Consider the following 20,261-nt stretch of genomic DNA (forward strand, 5'->3'; position numbering starts at 1 on the left):
GCTTCAGGAGAGACCCTGGGTGCGTGGCTGGGGAGCTGGGACATGGCAGGTGTGCAGCGTGGCTCCTGTCTTTGCCCCAAAAGGCATTTCTCTGACAAAAGTGTATGGATCAGCCAAGTTTCAGCCTGTCGCACTCAGATGTTTTCAGCCACCTTTTGTTTGCCTAATGCGGCGGCTCAACAAGGTCAGAGTGAGGTTGCCCAGAAATTGAAAACAAAAAGCTTTCCAGGCCTTAGAAAAGCAAGCTGTTTACCAGGGATGGAAAGAGACTGTGAGAAAGACCTTCAGACCTTCAGACTGAAGATAATAACACAAGGGACTGGAGGGTTTATCGAGCACAGGAAGATTCCCAAGCCGGGGGCAGCTCCAGACAGCTAAAAATCACAGTGGATTTCAGCTTTGCAACGCCGCTTGCATTTCTGCGAATCAGAAATGCCTTTCGGAAACGCAGATGGATGCTGGTCTGTACGCTTAAACTGCGGCGTGGTGGGGCACCGTGCAGCCCTCCGTGGGACCACCACCCAGGTGAAACAGCCTGCTGGCAGAGAGGATGGGGGGCTCATGAGCCACAGGCAGCTCCCAAAGGACTGGCTTTGCACAAGTCCGCATTCCCCCTCGTTGTAACCTGAAAGAATCACAGAAAGCAGAGCAACCAGGAGAGTGTAGGCTTTATTACTGTAAGGAAGGAGCTGGTCAAAATCACTCTACAGTACTTACTCTGTCTTGATCTGTCTTACTAATAAAAGGACTCTAAGCATGAAAAGAACCTAAAACGCAGAAAATTAAGATAAGGTGTGTGCTGTATTCATTATACTACTGGTCATTTTCTGGAGGAGTATTCAAAGCTTCTGGTACTTCTGCTTCTGCTGGCTTCAGCACCTCCTCTTCACCTATAAGGCATGTAAGAGACAGATCATTTCATACTGGGGGGCTCTCGTGCGTTACCCCTCCATGCTGTGATAAAGCCCCCATGGCCAGGCTCCTGCGATTGCCTGCGATGTTAGGTAGCTCCTGATGGCCTGCCTGCTTTTCCAAGGACACAGCAGTCCCAGGGGTTGTGGGGGGGAGTTGGAGAGGGTAAAGCCCTGGTGGGTTTAAAGGCAGGAGGCAAATAAATGCAGCCCTGATGCTTGCCCATTTCAAGATCTCAGGACTGGGAGCTGGACTGGTGTGATGTGCCCCAGTCAGGCCCAGTCCCCAGGATGCAGAATGGTTGTTTTCCATGGCACTAGGGAGTTGCACGCCTTGCAGTGAGAGGCCTCGTCCTCTCCCCTGGCACAGACATTGCTGGAAATGCAGTAATCGGGGGTCAGAGGATGCTCATCTCCTCTGAAGCAGATCCTAGGTTTTCCTGGTTTTGAAGCAACCTGCATGCTTGGCCCACTGACCACTAAAGTAAATGTGCTCTCCTCTTCCCAAGCCAGATCTGGGAGCAACTCCTGCTGGCCCAAGCTGCCCTAGCTGTAAATGGATTTCCTAAGCCCAGATGGCAATCTGCCATTCAGACCAGCTTAGTGCCCTCCGTGCCTCAGTCCTGGCAGGTCCCAAAGGGGTAGTCCCCTGCAGGCGCCCACCCCTTGCTGTAGTGCCCACCCTTCCCTCCCCCCTACCCCAGTGTCAGCCCTGAAACCGGGTGGACTGTGGACAGAACGTGTCCGGGCTTTGGCTCTCCCTGGCCAGCTCTGGCTTCAAGAGACCGCATCTTCTCTCCGCAGCATCTCTGCCATCACCTGGCTCTTGGCAAAGCCACAGAGGTGTCCTTAGGACAAGGAGCTGTTTAGGACCAGGGACCACAGACCCCATGCCAATGACTCTACTGACAGTAGTGGGCTTTTTATCGCTCCCCATGACTTGGAGAGCAGTATCTGCCCCCACAGCTCCAACATCCTCCCACCCCTTTCACAGCCACCCAAGACACGTTTGGTGGGGTAGGGACCTGTGCCCTGGTGGTGCCACGGGTTGGTAGTTGATAAGGTGGGCAACCTTGGCTGACAGTCCTCAGGAGGTGGCACTGCAATGCCCCCCGAGCCCCCACGGGGCCAGCAGCTCTCCAGCAGCTCACCTGTAGGATCCTGGCTCCCGGTTGCCAGCTCCCCCTCCACTGCTCCTTGTTGCATGACACTGACCACGTCTTCGATGGTCAGCACGGGCAGCTGTTCTTGAGGCACCAGCTCAGGCGGTGGTGGCTTTGAGGGCGATGGCTCAGCCTCCTCCTGTGGGTCAGGCTGCGGGTCCGACTCCAGTTCTGGCTCCGGGCTGGGCTCCACTGCTGGCTGGCGGCCCTGTCTTCGCTTGGCTCCTTTGCCTCTCCTTTTCCGTTTGTTCTTCTGCTCCCTGCCAGGGGATTTCACAGGGGTGAAGAGTGGGGTGTGGGGCAGAGGACTTCCCCTCCTGCCCTGAGGGCACTTTGCCAGGCCCCTGGGTTGCCAAGACTGCAGCCCAGTCCATCCCAGCAGAAGCTGCATTTCTGCAGCCCTCCTCCCCAGCCCCGCACGGCAGCCGGCAGCCTCCTGTGGCTGCACCGGGGGGCGGGAGCTTGGGCACCAAATTTTTCGCTGGGCCCACACAATCCTGGTTGAGGATTGCTTGCCACCCAACCCACCCCCTACGTAACCCACCCCCCATCCGTCTCTGCCCCCCAACGCCTGCCTAGACCTTCAGCAGCTACCGGCTGCAGGTCACCTTTCCCCACTGAAGACTGATGGGGCCCAGCTCGGCTCTGTCCTTGTGCGAAGACGGAGGGGCTGGGCTGCCGTGCCTGAGCTCAGGTTAAGCGCACCAAGAAAACGACTCCACAGCGTAAGCAAGACTTACTTCAGAACCCAATGAACTGAGTCTTTCTCCTGGGCTTCTGCTTTTCTCTTCCGGAGCAGCTCCCGGTCTCTCAAGCGGTGGGTGATGATGACACCTACAAGGACAAATTGAGTGCTAACATGACATCCTGGCCAAGGGACAATTTGATCCCTCCCTGCCTGGTGACAGAGCACTGATGCAAGAGGCCGTGCTCTTTTTGTCATGAAGCAGGTCTTGATATGAAACTGCTTGGGTGCTGTACTTCCAGCTCAGCCTCAGTGGGTAGGATCCGATGACACACCACCCAAAGATCCCAGGCTCCTGTGCTGAAAGTTACTCCGAATTTCTAGAGTAACTTTCAGCAGTTTTCTTCCTGCTGCTGCAGCCTTGGGGTGACCCTCACCCAGCTTACTCACCACTGGAGGGACCTGGGGCCTGATGGAAGCACGGGGCAGGCTTCCCGTGCCATGAGGACACCATGAAATCCCTCGGCCAGACATCATTACAGGCTGCAAGATAATTCTTTGTGTTTGCTCCGTTGTTACCCTTTTCCCCAGATAGCTGCAGCTGGCCACCCCTGCGATTAAGATGCTTGTCTAACTAACTAACTAGGGAGAAAGCCTTGCCCTGCAGAACAGCCAGCCCTACAGCATAGGAACAGGTCTGTGGAGGCGAGGGGGTGAGCCCGAGGGCACAGGCTTTCCCGTACACAGATGCTCATGTGTATTAGGCTGAGACCCTGTAGGGAGTGGTGACCCGGCCAGAGACCAGAACAGGGCTAGTACACACTGCTGGGGGCGAGGACACTGGTCCCAAAGACCACACAAGCACCCCGAGCTCATCTGCAGCTATGAAGAAGGCCATGGCAGGGCTGAAGACAGACTGACTCGTGAGAAAGCTCCAATGCTGACTTTACCATTTGGGCAAGATGTGCAGGTTACCTACAGCCACCAGGAGAAAGGGGCACCCCCTGGGTCTCAGTCACCCTGTGCAATGCCTTCTTAGGCCGAGGTAAGTTGTGCCCATTTCACTGACTGCAAAGGGCTCCAGATGGCTTCCTGAGGCAAAGACATCTCAGCCATCTACACCTGGGCAAATGAATTGCTGAACTTCACTGAAGCCAGCACTGAACTTCCTCCCCCATGTCTTTGTCCTAACAGACAACATCCCTGATAATGTGGCAATAGGTCTTCTGGTTTCTGATTCAGTCCACCCTGAATTTTCTAGCTTGGACTCCAGCCTGTAATAATAAAGACATGGCTTAGATCAAGTAGCACGAGACCACTCCCTTGAGACAAAGGGCATTGTTCAGGAGCAACATCACGTCCCCGGAGCCTGGAAGGAGAGGGGATTCTTCCCAGGTGTACACTGAAGACGCTACAAAAGCGCTGATTTTCATAGTTTCAACAAAACCCACACAATGAAAATGCAGAACTACGACCTGCTCCTTCCAGACATAATCAGATCCATCTCCTTCCACAAAAAGCCTCAGCTTAGACTAAAGTGTTAGGTCAAATGAGTGAAGAACGGTAATTTTGTCATTCCCTTGTCCAGCTGGGAAAACTGGCAAGGTGAGAAGGACTTCCGAGGCTGAGCTGGGACTACAGTTCTTGTATCCCAGATGTCTGTTAAACGCAAGAAACACCATAGTCCAGGACAGAAAAAAGCAAAACTAACAGCAGGAGCCAACCTCTACCCAAAGTAGATCTTTACACAAGACACTTCTGACAATTAATAATAATCTTGCAGAAATTTAGCTTGGAAAGGATTTCTGTTGGTCTCTGTTCCAACATCTTCATCAAAGCAAGGCCAACTTTAAAATTACATCAGGCTGTCCAGGACCTTGTCCAGGGAAGTTGGGAATACCTCAAAGCCCACCTCTCTGGTCTCCGCACAGCTCTCACTGTTAATTTTTCTTCCTTTCTATCGAGCCATGTTTGCAACGTGTCCTCCTGTCCTTTCCCTGTGCACCCCTAAAAAGAGTCTGGCTCTCCCTTCTCTGTAGGGAGAGCCAGAGGATGACTGCAGGGGTCAGAGGCAGAGGATGTTAGGCAGAGGAGGACTGCAATGAGATCTCCCTCTCAGCCTTCTCTTCTCCTGGCTGAAAAAGCCTGGTTTCCTCTGCCTGTCCTCGTAGGTCATCTGCTCCAGCCTTTAGCAGCCTTGGTGGCCCTGCACTGCACTCATCCCGGTATGCCTTTGTCTTTCCTGTGCTGAGTTGCACAAATCTGGGCACGGTATTCCAAGTGCCATCTAATAGTAACAACAGCCACCATCACAACCACAAAGTAAAAAATAATCCTACGTTCTGTTGTTGCCTATTAGTTTTTCTGTTCTTTTATTGCCGTTTTTTGTACGGTAGTTCCCGGAGCCCCCTTTGCTCTAAGCACAGTAGAGCCATACAGAAGAAGACGGCTCATCTCCTAAAAAAATTCCAGCCTAACCAGAGCAAAGAGAAGAGGCACAGCATGATGCGATACAGACGTGAAGGCCACATGCAATGACACTGCCAGAGTTTCTCAGTCCTGGCAGGGGCATCTCAGCATGACCAGAGATAGTGTCAGCCTCTGAGATGAAGAACACTGCGCTTGAACTGCACAATGCACAGCCAAGTAGACGTTCCCCAAACGGGAGGCTGTTGCCCAACATGAAGCAGTATCAGAGGCAGCAGGGCACGGACAGCAGGAGATGACTCTGCCATCCACATAGCAAAAGGCAGGAAGCTGCCTGGGAAGATGAGGTTACAAGTTTCAGCAGCAGGATCTGCACAGGGCTTCAGTTTTACTGCTGAAGTACATAATCCCTTGCACATCCCTTTGCAGCCAAGGTAACTTTCTTTCCCTTTCAAAATGTCTTGTGAGCCATAAAAGCATTTTTAGCTGCTCGCAATCAGTCTCCTTCCCAACCGGCCCAAAGCAAATTGTTTTGCAACAGGTAGCAAACACCCCTCATTCACTTCTAACTGGTCCAAGAGAGCACTCCCACAGCTGCTCCAAAGCTGTCTGTCAGCTGCTAGCACTAGGCAGGAAAGATCACAGTAAAACATCTGCATCCTGATGAAAAATTATTTTTCAGAGGACACAAAGATACAGAGATGAAAGGAGAAGGAAAAAAATCCATCAAGCTAAGAGAACAATGAGACAGTATTGCCAGTCTGCAAACAGACAATATATTGATGCTGTCTGAAGGACTTTGTCTGAGTTGAAAAGCCTTTATAGGGGCTTCTGTCTTTGTGATCTGAAACACAACACGGAAAAAGCCACATACATTTGCCGTTAAACGTGCATCCTCCATCCCCCAAGCCCTGGTAGCATCCCCTGGTAATTATTAACTTCTTTTTTAGAAACCACTGCTGACAAAGATCACTCTCTCCTCTCCCTGAAAACTTAAATTAGGAGTGGCCTCATCATTACCTGGCACAGCATACTCCTCATGGGCTGCAGAAGGTGTCAGGGAAGAATCCGGATAAGCATGGTCTTTGCTTAAGCTCTCCATAGCTCTTTGCAGTTTTAAGTAGAAAGGAGCTTAGTTCCTCGGGAACGGCATCTGGAGACACTGGTGCAGCACGAGCACTTAAAAAAAATGCAGACTGCCCGCCCAAAGCCTCTTATCTGGCCAGGCCACTAGCAGGGTAATAATATTCTCCTTATCAGAGTGCAAAGGTGTGTGAGTCTCTGCGAGGATCTACTGTGTGGATTGCAAAACATGTTAGTGCTTTTATACAGCAAATAATTCCACTTCAGATAGGAAATTTACACTCACTACTGCTAAACTGTGACTCAAATGCCCTCCTTTATAGTAGAGAGAAGCTGCACAGCAGGGCAGGATGCAGCACTACCTCACTGCTGGTTTCCAGAGTGAGGTGCAGGGAGGTGTTGTTAGTCCTTGAGGACCCCTTGGGAGGTCTGAAATGGGATGTATGCAATTTGAAAGGTGTTTGCATAGGACCCTGCAGTGCTGGTGGGAAAGGACCTCCATCTCCATTGCAGTCCCCCTCACAGCAGGACTGTCTGCTGCATGAAGTCAGGGTGGCTGTGGCATCATATGCTTTGGAAACCCCCAAGCCACATTCATGCGACCTGTCCAAGGGCTGCACCACCTTCCTGGGAAATCCAGACAGAGTAATGAATCCATACTGGGACTCCAGCCAAGGGCCTGTGCATGTTGAGGACTTCCCAATGACTCGTTGGTCCAGTACCCAGTGGATCAAGGCTATGAGCAAAGCACTTCCCTCATGAAGCAGGATGGCAATGGGCAGCCCCAGTAAAACCAGTGGGAAGACCCAGCTGGGTCCCTTGCTCCCACAGGAGGATATCCCTTAGTGGTTGCTCCTAGCTCCCTGTTGCCCATCGCAGCCCCAGACCTGCACAGCATGCAGGCTCATGCAGCCTCTGCAGGACCATCTTTGGGGGCCAGTATAGCTGCAAAGGGGAATCTTCTGCTTGGTACAATGGCTTCAATCCAGAGATCCTGCTCCCTGCTCTGCGGTCTGCGTGGCCGGGCCCCCAGGTTGATCTCCCTTGGTTTCCTGCATGTGAGATGAGGTGGGAATTCTGGCCTCCTCTGCAAACTGCCTTCAGAGTTTCTCATGCTGCGATAGTGCAGAAAAGCTTAAGATTATACCTGTGCGTAACAATTCTGCTGGACCAGGGACACCTCACCACTTTGGCCAGTTTATAACACACTCAGTGCCTAAGTATTTGGGATTCAGCTTCTACCAGCACTTTTCTCCATGAACTACTCAAGTGTTTATGCTTTGGTGAGCTGCTAGTGCCCCTAACCCCTCCCACCCCCCAAATTAATTCGAAGTAGCTCCAAGGTTGGTAGAAGAACCTGACAGTGTAGCTACTCCCAGGACCTCTGGGAATTGCTCGCCTTTCATGGCAGGGATGATCCCACCTCCTTGTGCAGTCCCAAGACTTGCCCTGGAGCAGAGCAGCTCCTCAGGGGTGAGGAGGTCTGGCCTGCCTCCAGTCCTTGCCAGGCTTTTTTTTTTTTTTAATGTACAGCCTTTGCTCTCTGCAGGTTCTCTCTCTAGGTCCCTAGAAGCTCCAGAGTTTGAAATTTCATGGATGTGGATTTCTTGGGATGTAACCTGGGGGTCCATGGTCATCTCTGCTGCCTTTCTGCTTATCCCTTGAGTTACCACTTCACTCTAGGGCTCCTCCCCTGTGCCCACGGCAGATTACATGGTACCTACAGATAGGTGGGGCAGGTTTAACAGCTCCAAAAGAATCAGCAGGGTGGTAGCAGCAGAGCAGATATGGGAAGGTTCTGATACAGGAGGGTGGGCCAGGAACATGGATGGCATAAAGAGATGTGAGGCTTCCAAGTCATTCACAGGGGAGTTTCCTGTAGCTCAGTCACAAGTGAAGGCAAGGTGTCCCATGCTGGTGAGGGTGTCCACGTTCCAGCACTGTGTGATGCTGCACGGCCCTGGGGTCACCCTGCCTCATGCAGACATCCTGAAAACTGTATCTTGCAGGATGCTCTACCATGCAAAGACAGTGCTTGGGGCGGGGAGGAAAGCATATCACACCTCGAATACTGTGTTCAGTTTTGGGCCCTTCACTACAAGAGAGACATTGCGGTGCTGGAGCGTGTCCAGAGGAGGGCAACGAAGCTGGTGAAGGGTCTGGAGCACAAGTCTTAAGAGGAGCGGCTGAGGGAACTGGGTGTTCAGCCTGGAGAAAAGGAGGCTGAGGGGAGACCTCATTGCTCTCTACAACCACCTGAAAGGAGATTTTAGCGAGGTGGGGATCGGTCTCTTCTCCCAAGGAACAAGTGATAGGACGAGAGGAAATGGCCTCAAGTTGCACCAGGGGAGGTTTAGATTGGATATTAGGAAAAATTTCTTCACCGAAAGGGTTATCAAGCATTGGAACAGGCTGCCCAGGGAAGTGGTTGAGTCACCATCCCTGGAGGTATTTAAAAGACGTGTAGATGTGGTGCTTAGGGACGTGGTGTAGTGGTGGACTTGGCAGTGCTGGGTTAAGGGTTGGACTCAATGATCTTAAGGGTCTTTTTCAACCTGAATGGTTCTATTCTATGATTCTATATGCCTGGCCATAGAGGGACATCACAACTGGAAGCGCTCTTACAAAGAGCTTGACATATTGTGGGCTGCTTGCAGGTGGTATGAAACACAGAAGAAAGGGTGGAAATCCCTGGGTGTTTCAGTGCTCTGTGGGAACTGGGTGCATGCTCAGGCTGTGGCTAACTCAGTTTCTCACACCCCTCTTCTACTCAGTCACTCCAAAGCCTGGTGAGGTCTGATAAATCACTCTTGACTCAGCAAAACATTGCCATATGACACTGCAGAGCTGGTACTGTGAATGTTTCTCCATTCCAGCCATCTTCCAGCTGGGTAGAAACCAATACATTTGTAAAGAATATTTGTAAAAGAAAGTGTCTCTCAGAGTCTTTAGAGGTGCTTAATGGAATAGACCGGCTTTAAAATCTTCCAGAGCCTGCACTTGCATCTCTCAGGACCAACATCCCTGTAAAGATTTGGCTTTTGTGTGTGAATGACTTTAGATCCCAAGGAAGTGATTTTATTATCCCATGGGAAGGCTTTGGTGATGGATAACAGTGTGGAAGTTACAGACTCCACCACCTAGTTTCAAGTTGTCTCTGCTCTGAAGTGGAGGGACTGAGAGGCAGAGACTTGCCCAGAATGCCAGGGACACCGGGCTCATTTTAGAGCTCATTTTAGAGCCCAGTGTTGCCTCCCTGTCCCCCACCAGCAGCAGCAGCACAGCAGACTCTTCTTCTCAGCAGAGCTCTGTAGCAGATGTGGCCAAAGCTGCATCCCCTTTGCTGTGGATGAATTTCTGCAAATAGGTTAAACTTTCTGGCCAGTCTCGGTTGCATGAATGGTTGCAGCTGGACACTTTACAATGTGCCAGGCGCTGCTTCCCTCCCCTTTCTCTCCGCATTTCAGTTCAGCTAGCCCTGGGCCACCTTCACTGATGCATCCAGCTTCCTAGGTGAGGACCTGGAGAAGCTGAACCAGGTGTCCAGCAACCTGAGCAGCTCCAGTGTCACAGACTCCTCGAGTGTCACTGGAACTGCTCAGTAGGGGAACACCCCCGACCTTGGGTACATCTCACCATGCCGGTCCCCCACACGGCTTTCACTACCCAAAAGCCCTGGAAATGCTTTGTCCAAGGGAGAGCTGGACCTAAGGCTGGATCCTGCCACCAGGCCTGTCTCCTGGCACTGTTGGGACTGCTGTCACTGTAGACACAGCAACATCAGGCTTTGGATCTATGTAAGAGTCAAAACTTTTTACAAGTCTCCACGGTATCTCTGTTTACCCCCATCTGGCATTGCTACTGCGAGGCACATATCCACAGACCTGCCTATCCCTCCCTGCAGTCAGGGACGCAGCCCTGAACCAAGGTTATCTGGGGGATGAACATGGGCAGCTGGGGGAGGTACGCCGCTGTCCCTCTAGCAGGGTGTCAGGGCACTTCTTCCAGTGTTGTTTTGCAGGACAACGACAGAGAAGCCATTTTCAGGCTTGTCCTTCACTCCCTGACTTGAGGCAGGTTTGGAGGCAACTTGCCTGGTTGCAACACGCTTCTCTGGGAGCAGGACTACGAGTAGCGCTGTGCGCCAAACTATGGTGCTTGTGAAAGCAGATAATCCCTTCCTCCCCCTGCCTTGACTGAAGCATGAAACGATGGGAAACGGATAAATTCAACAGGCAAAACCGCATGCAAAAGTGCAAATCCATGTGCGTACCCCCTGCCGCAGACCAGTGCATTGCAGGTGTCTTGCTGTCCACCAGCTGCCCCCTGAGCCTTGCCTGACCTTGCCAGACACAGCTCTGCCAGGCGTCAGAGTCGGGCCCTCTGGCCCCAGCCATCCTGCACGGGCCCCTGAGGTCTGTAGCGGTGTTGAATGACTCCCTTCGCCTCGCCTCGGCATGCCACTTGCTCTTGAGCCATGTGAAATAAACAGGCAAATCTGCCAGTCCCTGGGGAGGACGAGTATCTCTGAATTCGCTGCATGCAGCGTCAATGCTGACCCTGTCCAGAGGCTGCCCACGCTCTGACCTTGCAGGTCTGGCCCGCAAGTGTGTGCTTTAGCTCTGCAGTTTCTGAATAAACACTCCATGTTGTGCTGGAGGCATGCGGTTTCCCTCTTCAGAAGAGCCTCCGAGTTGTGTCTCTGTTGGTTTTTCCTAGCCTCTACAAATAAATAGATGTGTCTCTCAGGGGATAGACAGCGACAGGCTGCCGCCACTCTGCCTGCACAGCTCGAGCCACCGCAAGGGCTGAGATACCGGTGCCCCCCCGGGGAAGAACGGGTCCCAGTTATGCACCATGCTACCCTGGGTGTAACCTTCCTCTCTGCCAGGGCTGAGAGGTGGGACAGAGCTGCCCAAATACATCCTGCCTGCGTCTGGGTTGGCAGCAGCAGGAGCAGAAGGCCCCAGGGAGGAGATGAGCAATGCATTTGTGGTGTTCACCGTGGAAGTGTTTTGGGGGTGATAACCCCACCAAAGCCCTTCCCTGTGGTGCAGGGGAGACGCCATCTGAAGGTCTGCACAGAAGGACTGGCAACACAGAGAGCAACACGCAGCCAGACCACCTCTCCCTTGCTACCTGAGGACTGGAAGGGGGCAAACGGGCTTGCAGAGCCCTGGGACGAACGAGCAGATGGTGTAATAGCAGCAGCAGAGGACTGGTGGGCAAGCTGTGTCCCCTCCTCTGCAGAAGTGGAAAGGGCCAGGGAAGGAAAACAGGGACGATCAAAGCTCTGGACAACTCTGAGCAACTAGCCAGGCTAGGACTTTTCAGCCTGGGGAAGAGCTTTTAATGAGAGAAAAGCTTTTAATACAGCAGCCACCTCTGGGCCAGAAAACAGCGGACGCTGGGTCAGATGGATCTCTCATCTGACCAAGCATGGCTGTTTCATGCTCCTTAATGCTATTTCCAGCTGCAGTGTTAAATCTATCAGCAGCAGCTTTGTCGTGCATTACAGTGCTGCCGTGTCCCACCTGGTGATTCCAGGAAGGTGCAGAACTGGAAGAGGTGTAGGGGGATGGATTACATGACCAGCAGGCCAAGCACAGTAGCCATGACACTGGCACAGCTCCCAGACTCACAGGGTGGTCACTGACTTCAGGGAGCTCGTTTGACCGTATGATGCACCCTGGACCCTTACCCAGATGCCTGCAAATGAATCGTGAGTACAGTAGCAAGTCAGAGCAGTGTGATCCCCTGTGGGTGAGAACAGACCTGTCCTTGGAGGGTTTCAATTCACACTGAAGCACTTTTCAGAGCAACCCAGGGCTTTGCTAAAGCTGATCAGAAATCTCAACCAGTCATTCTGTAGAAATACAACATCCAGTGCAGGACTGAACCGAATTCAGGAGGCAAGTCCTGGATTAGCCAGTGCCCTCTGATCTCTGCCACTGCGAGCAAAGGGAGCCCCTCACATACCCAAGTTGTTCAACATCATTACAGGTATTTCGCGAAAGGTGAGTTGTGTCCCATCTGGTAGAAGTGGGAGACGAAAGAGCAGAGGGAGGCCCAAGGACTGCTGATGCACACTTACACTGTTACCTCGGTTGGACTGTGCCCTGCCACAGTCCCAAAGATGGCCCTGACACCAGGAGCAACCTAGACCTGAAATTTGGCAACCAGCTGGGAACCTGCAGTTCCCGGAGAGCATTTCTGGGTAATTAGTTCAGTTTGGAGGTTACTCTCAAATGCTGGAGCAGAGATCCAGGGTCCCTTGCATTCAGGTTCTCCACTCGGGCTCTTTCCATGCTCCCATGTGTTATGTGGGCTGATTCCTGTTGTGAAAGGCTCTTGGATAAAAAGCTGAAAAACATCTAATATGAGAAATGCAGATGCTACTATTTTCAATTTACAACAGCTCTGGAAGCGGTGGTGTTTACCAAGGAGCCAGGGACTTGTCTTCTCCCACGCTAAAGAAACTTTACTTTCCCTTCGCTAAATTGCCTCCTACAGAAAAAAACTGCACTTGTTCAGCACCTTCTTCACCAGGACCTGCGCGTTTCTTGCTACTCCCACATGGCCTTTCTCACAGGAATGTGGGTGAAATAATACTAACACTGCAGAGCCCTGTTTGTGATGTGGATTTGAAATTAATGTTTTGTCTGTACGCTTTTAGTAGCCCTTTGTGGGAAATGGCTTGTGCTGTTTTCCCTCAGCCTTGCATTAAAAAGTGCCGTTGAAATAAGATCGTGCATGTCATTTTATTATTCACCTTCACTAACTTAAATGTGCAATCAGCACAGAGCACGCAGGATCAATTAATCACCTGTTTCTAGGCTCAGGAAAGCTACCAGAAAGCTCAGATATCTTGACACTCCCCGTCTTTCAAAATCCGGATATCTTGCCTGGTTTTCCTAGAATAACATAGGAAAAAAGAGTAAGAGCTCAAAAAAAATACTCCCTCAGTCATACTTTGGCTCCTGTCCAGCCCATGGAATGGAGCTGACTTATGAAATTGGCTTGTTCATTTTCCTGTCTAAAAAGCTGCGGTGACTGCAAGCCGTCCTGGCCCACAGATGGGTGTGCAGCACTGGTGGCGGGTCTCCAGCCCAACCTGCTCACAGCAGGGCTGTCCCCGGTGTGAGGTTATGGTGGCCATGGCTCTGTCTAAGCCCTAACCACCTCCCTCCAAGGATGGAGACCCCTCCCTACCTCCCTGGTGCACCACCCTTCTGGGGAAGGGGTTTCCCCATGTCCAACCTGCACCTTCTGGGGCTGCTGCTTGTGGCTGTTGCCCTGTGTTGCATCGCCGGCTACCACCAAGAAGAGTGTGGCTCCGTCCCATTTGCAACCGCAGGCTGCTGCTAGATCCCCCCAAGCCTCCCCAGATGAGCTGGACGCAGCTCCTCTGCACCTCCTTGCAGCTTCCCTTGACGAGGTGGTCATCCCTCTCCTCCTGCAGCCCAGCACACAGTTTGTGTTATTTGCTGTGCAAGTGCACAGCTGACCTGCGTTCAACCTGATCTTCACCCTTGGTCCCTTTCTAGCAGGAACCCCTGCTCAGCCAGTCACTTCCCAACCTCGATAAAATCACTGCCCCAAAGCAACCCTTGTGCTTCTCATGAGGTCCCTGTTGCCCTGGTCCTCAAGTTTATGGTTGAAGTTCCTTTAGTTTGAAGTTCTGCCAAAAGAGCCATGAGGCACATAACTGGGCATCTGCATTCGCAGAGGTCCCTTTGAGGGACTTAGTGGTGCTATTTGGCTGTCCAGACTAGATGCCTAGTTGGCCTTTTTGCCCCTCTAAGTTCAACTCTCCCTTTTCTAATTGCAGGCAGCACAGACAGTGGGACCTTCTCCCATCCTCTACAGAGCGTCTGGTTTGTTGCTAGGGTCTCCTGGCCATGGACTCCTGACCTCACCTTTTGGATCTGCTGACCATGCAGCCACAGGGTGGTCTGCTTTAGTAAGCTGATGCAATGGATGAATATTCAGCTCTTGTGTAGGATAGTCCCCTGCCAACACAATGAGCTAAATCCCTGAGCCTGCAGCTGCACAGTAGTCACTAAACGTGATGCCAAGGATGGGGCAGGAACCTGCAGGCCAAGGCTGGGAGCATGCCTGCGCCTATCTGCAGGCACTGCCAGCGCAGGAGGGTGAAGCTCACAGGCTTCACAGCCCAGCGCCCGGCTCAGCTGACATGAAAAAGTCCTATTCCACTTTGCTAGCAGGAACACGTGTGCGTCCCGTCTGCCGTGGCTTTCCCCAGGCACAAAGGAGCCTGAACGACAGTATTTCACAAGTGCCCAGTTTCAGATGGCCAAAATTAGACTCCTGGAGGTCTCTGCCAAGGGCATAAGCTTACATTTGCTGCACACAGAGCTGGCATTCATTGGCATAGGTGTTTCCGTCGGTCCCACAGACAGGCAAGTGCAGGAGAGGGCAGGCCTGCAGCTCGACCATGTCTCCACACACCGGCTGGAAAGGAGAAACCACAGCACACATTTCAGTGCCAGCAGCACCCATCTCTTCCTCCCACAGCACCCAGGCAGGAGCAAGTGCCACTGGCGACCTGGTTCCCTCTGCCCTGGAGAGGGCAGTGTGGGCACCCAGACTGGGAAAGCAGGGAGCAGAGGCCACCGCGTCCCTCGGTGGGACTCACAACCCGGGCTTTGATGCAGGTTTGATGCTGGAGGACCAGTGCCCATGAGGCTGGGGATGATTGCTGGGAACAGCCTTTCTCCCTGGCATGCCAGGCACTAAATCCCATCTCAAGCCATGAACAAGGAAAACCAGAAACCTCTTACCCTTCTCAAGCCATTCCCTTCATTCAGCTCTGCCCCTGAAACAGAGCAGAGACCTGTGAGCGTGGCACACCTGTGACCGGTGGCAGGAGCACGAGTCGTCGACAGAGGGTCACATCCAAACCAAAGGGAAGGTGGGGTTGTGCAGAGCCCACTCAGGACCCAGATTGGTTGTGTGGGTTTCATGAGGGGGGATCAGTTTTCTGCATGCCACCCCCCCACCCTCCCAGCAGCACGGTGCACAGCCTCCATCCGCAGATGAGCTGGCTGGGACAAAGCTGGAAACGCCTGTTCCCACCTCCTAATCCCTCTCCCAACAGCCCTCTCTCCCAGTCTGGACCAGGAGCTTCACAGAGCATCCAACACATCCCAGGAAATGTGAACCCATGCGGTGCTGCACGGGGACATGCAGTATCTTCAGAGGGCTGAGGCTGGGTGACGCTGCACAGCCGGACAACAGCCATCCCCAGGGAGAGCTGCATTCGGTGGGTTCCTTTTCTGCAGTCAGGCAGAGCGGTAGCAACAGTTCACAGCCTGTCTGTGCGGTGCATGAATGTCCTGGAAGCCCGAGGGCTCACACATAGGCTGCTGCAGGACCACCACTACGCGCACCGAGTAGCACTCACTGGTTTTCCAGAGCCGACAAACAAACAGCTGCTTCCCACCTGAATACACTGAGCACATAGTGCTCTTGCAAAGGCTTGCAGGTCTTCATGGAGGCAGGAACAACAGTAGCTGACACCCCAGTGTATGTGCTGTCCTCCCAGATCCCGGTTCCCGTTCGCATCCCTCTCCCAAGTGCAATATGGCCGACGAACCAGCCCGTAACCCTTGCCCTGAACTGCTAATAAGGCACGGTGTGTTTGCTCCAGTCCTTCTCCACCACGCTGCTGCTGCATTTGCTGGCCCTCCTCACCTCCTCTCCAAACCAGAGTTTCTGGGTCTTTCTGCCCTCCCACCCATTTTTGGTCCCTCCGTAGTTCCCAATCCGCCTCCGAAGAGCCGGCTGCGGGCAGCAGAGCGGGCTTACCGCCGGCAGCGATGAGAGTCACCAGTGCCGCTGCCGCCGCCGCCACCACCAGCTCCCTCGCAGGCATGGTCGGTTCAGGCACACGCGCTCGTGCACCTCACTCCGCTCGTGGCTGCCTTTATAGGGGAGGGCACTGGCTTATCTCAGCAGCGCTGGGAAAAGCAGCATTTTGAGCAGCGTTTGATCTGCACTGGGAACAGCTGGACTGTGCACCCAGAGGGATCACTTGGGAGCTCTCATGCGACTGATAAGTCACCGCAGTGCCCCTTGCCAGCTCCAGGTGCCAGCACCGGAGGCTGCTTTACAATCCCTTTGCACTGTAGCCTGCGTTGGGCAATGCCGCTCTTCTCTGCTCCACCCAGCCAGCTTACCCGAACCAGCCCTCCAGCTTTGCAGCTGCCACCCTTCATACATGGCAGGTATCTCCATTTGGGTTGGGAGGCTTCACATGGAAAAGCCAGGAAATTCAGGCTGATTTGAGTGGTTGTGCCATGGCCTGAGCATTATCCCATGAGACCCGGCCAGGCGGATACTGAGCTGCCTGTCGCACAGGGCAGGACCCCCGGAGGGGGATCTCAAACACGCAGGAGGCCTGCCATCATGCTGTGGCAGCCCACCCTGTTGCTGGGTGGGATGGGACAGGCTGGGGTGCAGAGGGGCTGGAGGGAATGAAATTCAGCTGAGCGGGAGCAGGGAGCTGCAGGTGCAGCTGCTGCCTGTGCTCCTCTACCCCTCGTCATGGGAGGTTTAATACCTTGCTCCACTCACCAGCTTGGTCACACAAATGGCTGCAGCTGAGATCGACAGAGCACAATGATCTTTATCATAAAATTCAGTGTGATGGAAGGGGGCTGTGTGCATGGATACCCAGTTTAAACACACAGAGGTGGCACATACAGCAGGGAGGGGACAAAGAGGATCCTCAGTGGAAAGAGATGCCAACTCTTCAGTGAAGGACTTCTCAGCAAGCATCACCACCCTAGAAAATCCCAGCTGCTTTGCTTACAAGAGTAGACGCTTGACATCAGTCTCTCTGCGTGAGCATCCTCATCACCTCTTTCTGAGAAGCTGAATTTTCCACATCTGTCCCCACCTTCCTCTGGTGAATCAAAATCAATCGGTGAAGGGTGAAGGATGGAAAAGAGGACCGCTGCATGGACAGTTGGTGTCGTAGCTGAAGACCAGCGTTGACCAAAAACTCCTTTGGGACAGACTTGCCGAGATGATGTCTGGGCCAGAATTAGCAGGGGCCTCCTTCCCGGTGGGAGCGGGTAGGAGGTGCTGTGCGCAAGGGGCAGCAGGGGGTGGGTGTCCTGCAGAAACCAGCAGCGGGCTGGGAGAGCTCCAGACACCCACAGCATGCTCATTTGCACTTGCTGAGGAGCTGACCATGACCGTGCTCAGGACATTTCTTCCCCACAGTCCTACCTGAGGCTTAGGAAGGTGCACACTGGCCCCAGCTGGCTGAGACAAGAGGGAACGGCTTGGTGAGCATCTCCTGTGGCCAGAGGGGTACGGGCCCTGCACGAGGCTGCTTCTGTCCTCGCCCTTGGGACGTCCTTCCACCCAACTCAGCAGGGCTGTGACCAGGTTTTGGGAAGGGGGAAGGTGACCGATTGAGGGTTCCCCTTGCAGAACCATTCCTCCACTCTGCCGAGGCAGCTGTGCACATTTTATATTCCCTCTTCATGGAGTTTACACAGTTCAATAACCTTTGGCTTTTATTATTATTCCACTTTGGAAATCCTTCAGCTAAAGTAAATATTTAACTGCATTAGCAGTTGTTCCTGAGGCACATGGGGGCCTGTTGGGCTTGTTTAGTATAGTACAGGGAAGGCCAAGGGGGGATCTGATAGCAGCCTACAACTGCGGGAAGGGCGGTTGATGGAGCCAACCTCTTCTCGGTAGTGCCAGATGACAGAATAAAAACCAACAGACACAAACTGCAGTCCTGAGATGTTCGGGTTGGTAGTTAAGAAAGAAACCTTACCCTGGAGGGTCAGCAACCCAGACCAACAGGGAGGTGGGAGATCTCCATCCTTGGTGGGCCGTGTACAAAGCCGCGGATGTCCTGACCAAGCCATGCTGTGCACGAGGTTTGGTGGGCGAGTCCTGGAGGACCCTGCCACCAGCACGCTGGGTCCTGGGGACACAGCAGCTCTCACTCTCTGGCACACACGGATGTATTTCCTTAGGCGCCCACCTTGCAAATGTGGTCCCGGCCAACACTCAACTATGTGGAGAACATGGGGCCACCTCCTGCAAGCTGCCCCCATACCAACACTCAGCACAGCCCTGCATGAGGGATATCATGGGCCTTCACGGTGGTCTTCAACATTTTTACTACCAAAAAAACCCACCCAAGTGCTGATCATAATGCCTCCCGTGCTGCCGCTGTGGATAACCATGCTGTGCCGCTGGTCCCGAGCATGGCCTGGGTCTTCAGGTCGTGCCAGCGGCAGTGCAGGAGTGATGGGCTGGGGCTGTGCAGATGGGACATAGTGTGTGCTCCAGATCACTCTCCTCGAATGGAGGGCAACAAGAAGTGTCTGTATCCCCTCTGTGCCGGAGGCAGCAGGTCGTGCGGTGCTGCAAAAAGCTGCCGGTACGAGGTACGAGGCTTGATCTTCCTCCACCTGGTTTCTCAGTGGTATTCAAATGCTCCTGCCTTCACAGAGCAAATTAAAATGACACACTAAGAGATGACAAAGGGGAAATAACCTCTTACAAACTGGTTTTGTCTTTTCCTGCTTTTCTCTCAACCACAGGCTTGCAGCCCTTGACGAAAGTCCTGCCTACTGTCCTCCTCAAAGAAGAGGTGGGGAAATTCTTCCTCAGGTGGGACAGGAGGTTTTGTGGTGGCTGCTTGCCCTCACGTTGGCCACGCAGCTCCAGCTACATCTGAAACAGTCACGCATTTGAGCCTGGGCTTTCCTCCTCTGCGTTGCAGGTATCACGAAGACGGGTACCCTTCTGCTGTCCCCAGCAGGTCCTGGGCTCCCACCAGTACAGCAGAACATGGGGGAGCTGCTCCCCATCCCCTGCATCTGGGGCTGCCCTTGGACTCCCCTCCAGCTTCTCCTGGGGCAGGAGTGAGGGTCCTGGCTCTGCTGCCTCCTCCTCGCACCACCACCAGCCGCAGCCCTGCAAGAAAGGCAGGAGGGGCAGGTATGAAGGTCCCGAGCTTGCCTGCTCGTCTCGCCACCGGCAAGGTAAAGAAACTCTGCTGGAGATGGCGGCAACAAGGAAGGAGATTTCTACTTCCAAAACTGATCTCATGCTTGTTCCCTTGCAACGTTGTCCTGGCCTTTGCGCTTGTTCCCACACACGCACCGGCACCTACCTGCCCATGTCCACACCACCCGCCCGGCATCTCTCTTCGCATCGTGAGCCCTTATCACGCCTTTGCCTCCTGGGTGACCACGGTGCTGTTTGCAGGCTTTCCATCTGGTTGGGCACGGATGGCGGGAGGCCAAGGCAGATTGCATCACATCACTTTTGCTCCATGTCTGCCTGGTGGCCTTATCTGTGGGGTGGCCTTGGTGTCGTCACCGCTCCACCCAGCACCTGCCGGTTCCTTGCTGTTATCTGTTGCCTTTCCTGGATTTCACAGCTGTTCTCGGCCTCCTGGCTTGCTGCGCTAGCACCGATATTTTAACTCCTGTTCTACTGCTCCTCTCAGGGCTTTTGCATACCGGCAAATGCCAGGGACCCTGGGAACAGGGGTACACAGTACCTCGTGCAGCCCAAGCCCAGGCCCCGCAGTCTATCCTCTCGTTGCACGAGGGGGCAAGTCTAAAAGAGGAAGGCAAGTACCACGCGCATTTTCATCCTTACTTCCCTCCCTGCCTCCAGATGGGTTTTACAGAGATCATGATAGTCTCTGTTCTGCCTCTCTGCTCACCCTGAGGTCTCCCCACGAGTAGCAGGGAGAAGGACTGATTTGTTCTTCTCCTTTGCACACACAAAAAAGCAGAGATGCAGGTGACCAGAGGTTTTCCTTTGGATATACAGGGGAGCCAAAACCTCACATCTGAGGAGGTTTCCCTGTGTAACTGGGGCAGGGATCAGCCATCACCACTTCCCAGCAGTTTCACCAGACTTTCTGGATCCAGACCACACCTTCCGCTGCCTTCCCCCTCTCGTTATTACCCTGGGTAA

General features: G+C 53.4%; 2 protein-coding genes across 4 annotated transcripts; both read right to left on the reverse strand.

Moving 5' to 3' along the window:
- Positions 1 to 650: 650 nt before the first annotated feature.
- On the reverse strand, positions 651 to 6,415 carry HEMGN (hemogen). The gene is made up of 4 exons (XM_075526642.1): positions 6,207 to 6,415; positions 2,815 to 2,908; positions 2,063 to 2,334; positions 651 to 890 (listed from the first exon to the last, which is right to left on the reverse strand). The coding sequence occupies exons 1-4, from the start codon at positions 6,286 to 6,288 to the stop codon at positions 814 to 816; spliced, it is 525 nt and encodes a 174-aa protein (XP_075382757.1). The 5' UTR covers positions 6,289 to 6,415; the 3' UTR covers positions 651 to 813.
- A 5,389-nt stretch (positions 6,416 to 11,804) lies between these two features.
- Positions 11,805 to 19,610, reverse strand: SPINK4 (serine peptidase inhibitor Kazal type 4). 3 transcript variants are annotated; one of them, XM_075527465.1, is made up of 5 exons: positions 19,444 to 19,610; positions 15,074 to 15,108; positions 14,632 to 14,744; positions 13,096 to 13,183; positions 11,805 to 11,978 (listed from the first exon to the last, which is right to left on the reverse strand). In XM_075527465.1, the coding sequence occupies exons 1-4, from the start codon at positions 19,586 to 19,588 to the stop codon at positions 13,129 to 13,131; spliced, it is 348 nt and encodes a 115-aa protein (XP_075383580.1). In that variant the 5' UTR covers positions 19,589 to 19,610; the 3' UTR covers positions 11,805 to 11,978; positions 13,096 to 13,128. The 3 variants fall into 3 exon arrangements, with proteins under 3 accessions (XP_075383580.1, XP_075383578.1, XP_075383581.1); XM_075527463.1 differs by lacking the exon at positions 11,805 to 11,978 and having other exon boundaries at positions 13,026 to 13,183; XM_075527466.1 differs by lacking the exons at positions 11,805 to 11,978; positions 19,444 to 19,610 and adding an exon at positions 16,101 to 16,309 and having other exon boundaries at positions 13,026 to 13,183.
- Between the last annotated feature and the right edge of the window lie 651 nt (positions 19,611 to 20,261).

The sequence above is a fragment of the Mycteria americana genome, chromosome Z, assembly GCF_035582795.1.
Source record: "Mycteria americana isolate JAX WOST 10 ecotype Jacksonville Zoo and Gardens chromosome Z, USCA_MyAme_1.0, whole genome shotgun sequence".
Taxonomy (NCBI): domain Eukaryota; kingdom Metazoa; phylum Chordata; class Aves; order Ciconiiformes; family Ciconiidae; genus Mycteria; species Mycteria americana.

Bases quoted from the DNA above. Each gene is read 5' to 3' on its own strand.
- HEMGN (XM_075526642.1), bottom strand. From the start codon at position 6,288: ATGGAGAGCTTAAGCAAAGACCATGCTTATCCGGATTCTTCCCTGACA. The intron at 2,909-6,206 runs GTAATGATGAGG...TTGTCCTTGTAG, and splicing joins TGAGGAGTATGCTGTGCCAG to GTGTCATCATCACCCACCGC. The intron at 891-2,062 runs GTGAGCTGCTGG...CATGCCTTATAG, and splicing joins CGGGAGCCAGGATCCTACAG to GTGAAGAGGAGGTGCTGAAG.
- SPINK4 (XM_075527465.1), bottom strand. From the start codon at position 19,588: ATGCAATCTGCCTTGGCCTCCCGCCATCCGTGCCCAACCAGATGGAAA. The intron at 15,109-19,443 runs GTAGGTGCCGGT...GCTCTGTTTCAG, and splicing joins GGTGGTGTGGACATGGGCAG to GGGCAGAGCTGAATGAAGGG. The intron at 14,745-15,073 runs GTAAGAGGTTTC...TCTCCTTTCCAG, and splicing joins AAGGGAATGGCTTGAGAAGG to CCGGTGTGTGGAGACATGGT.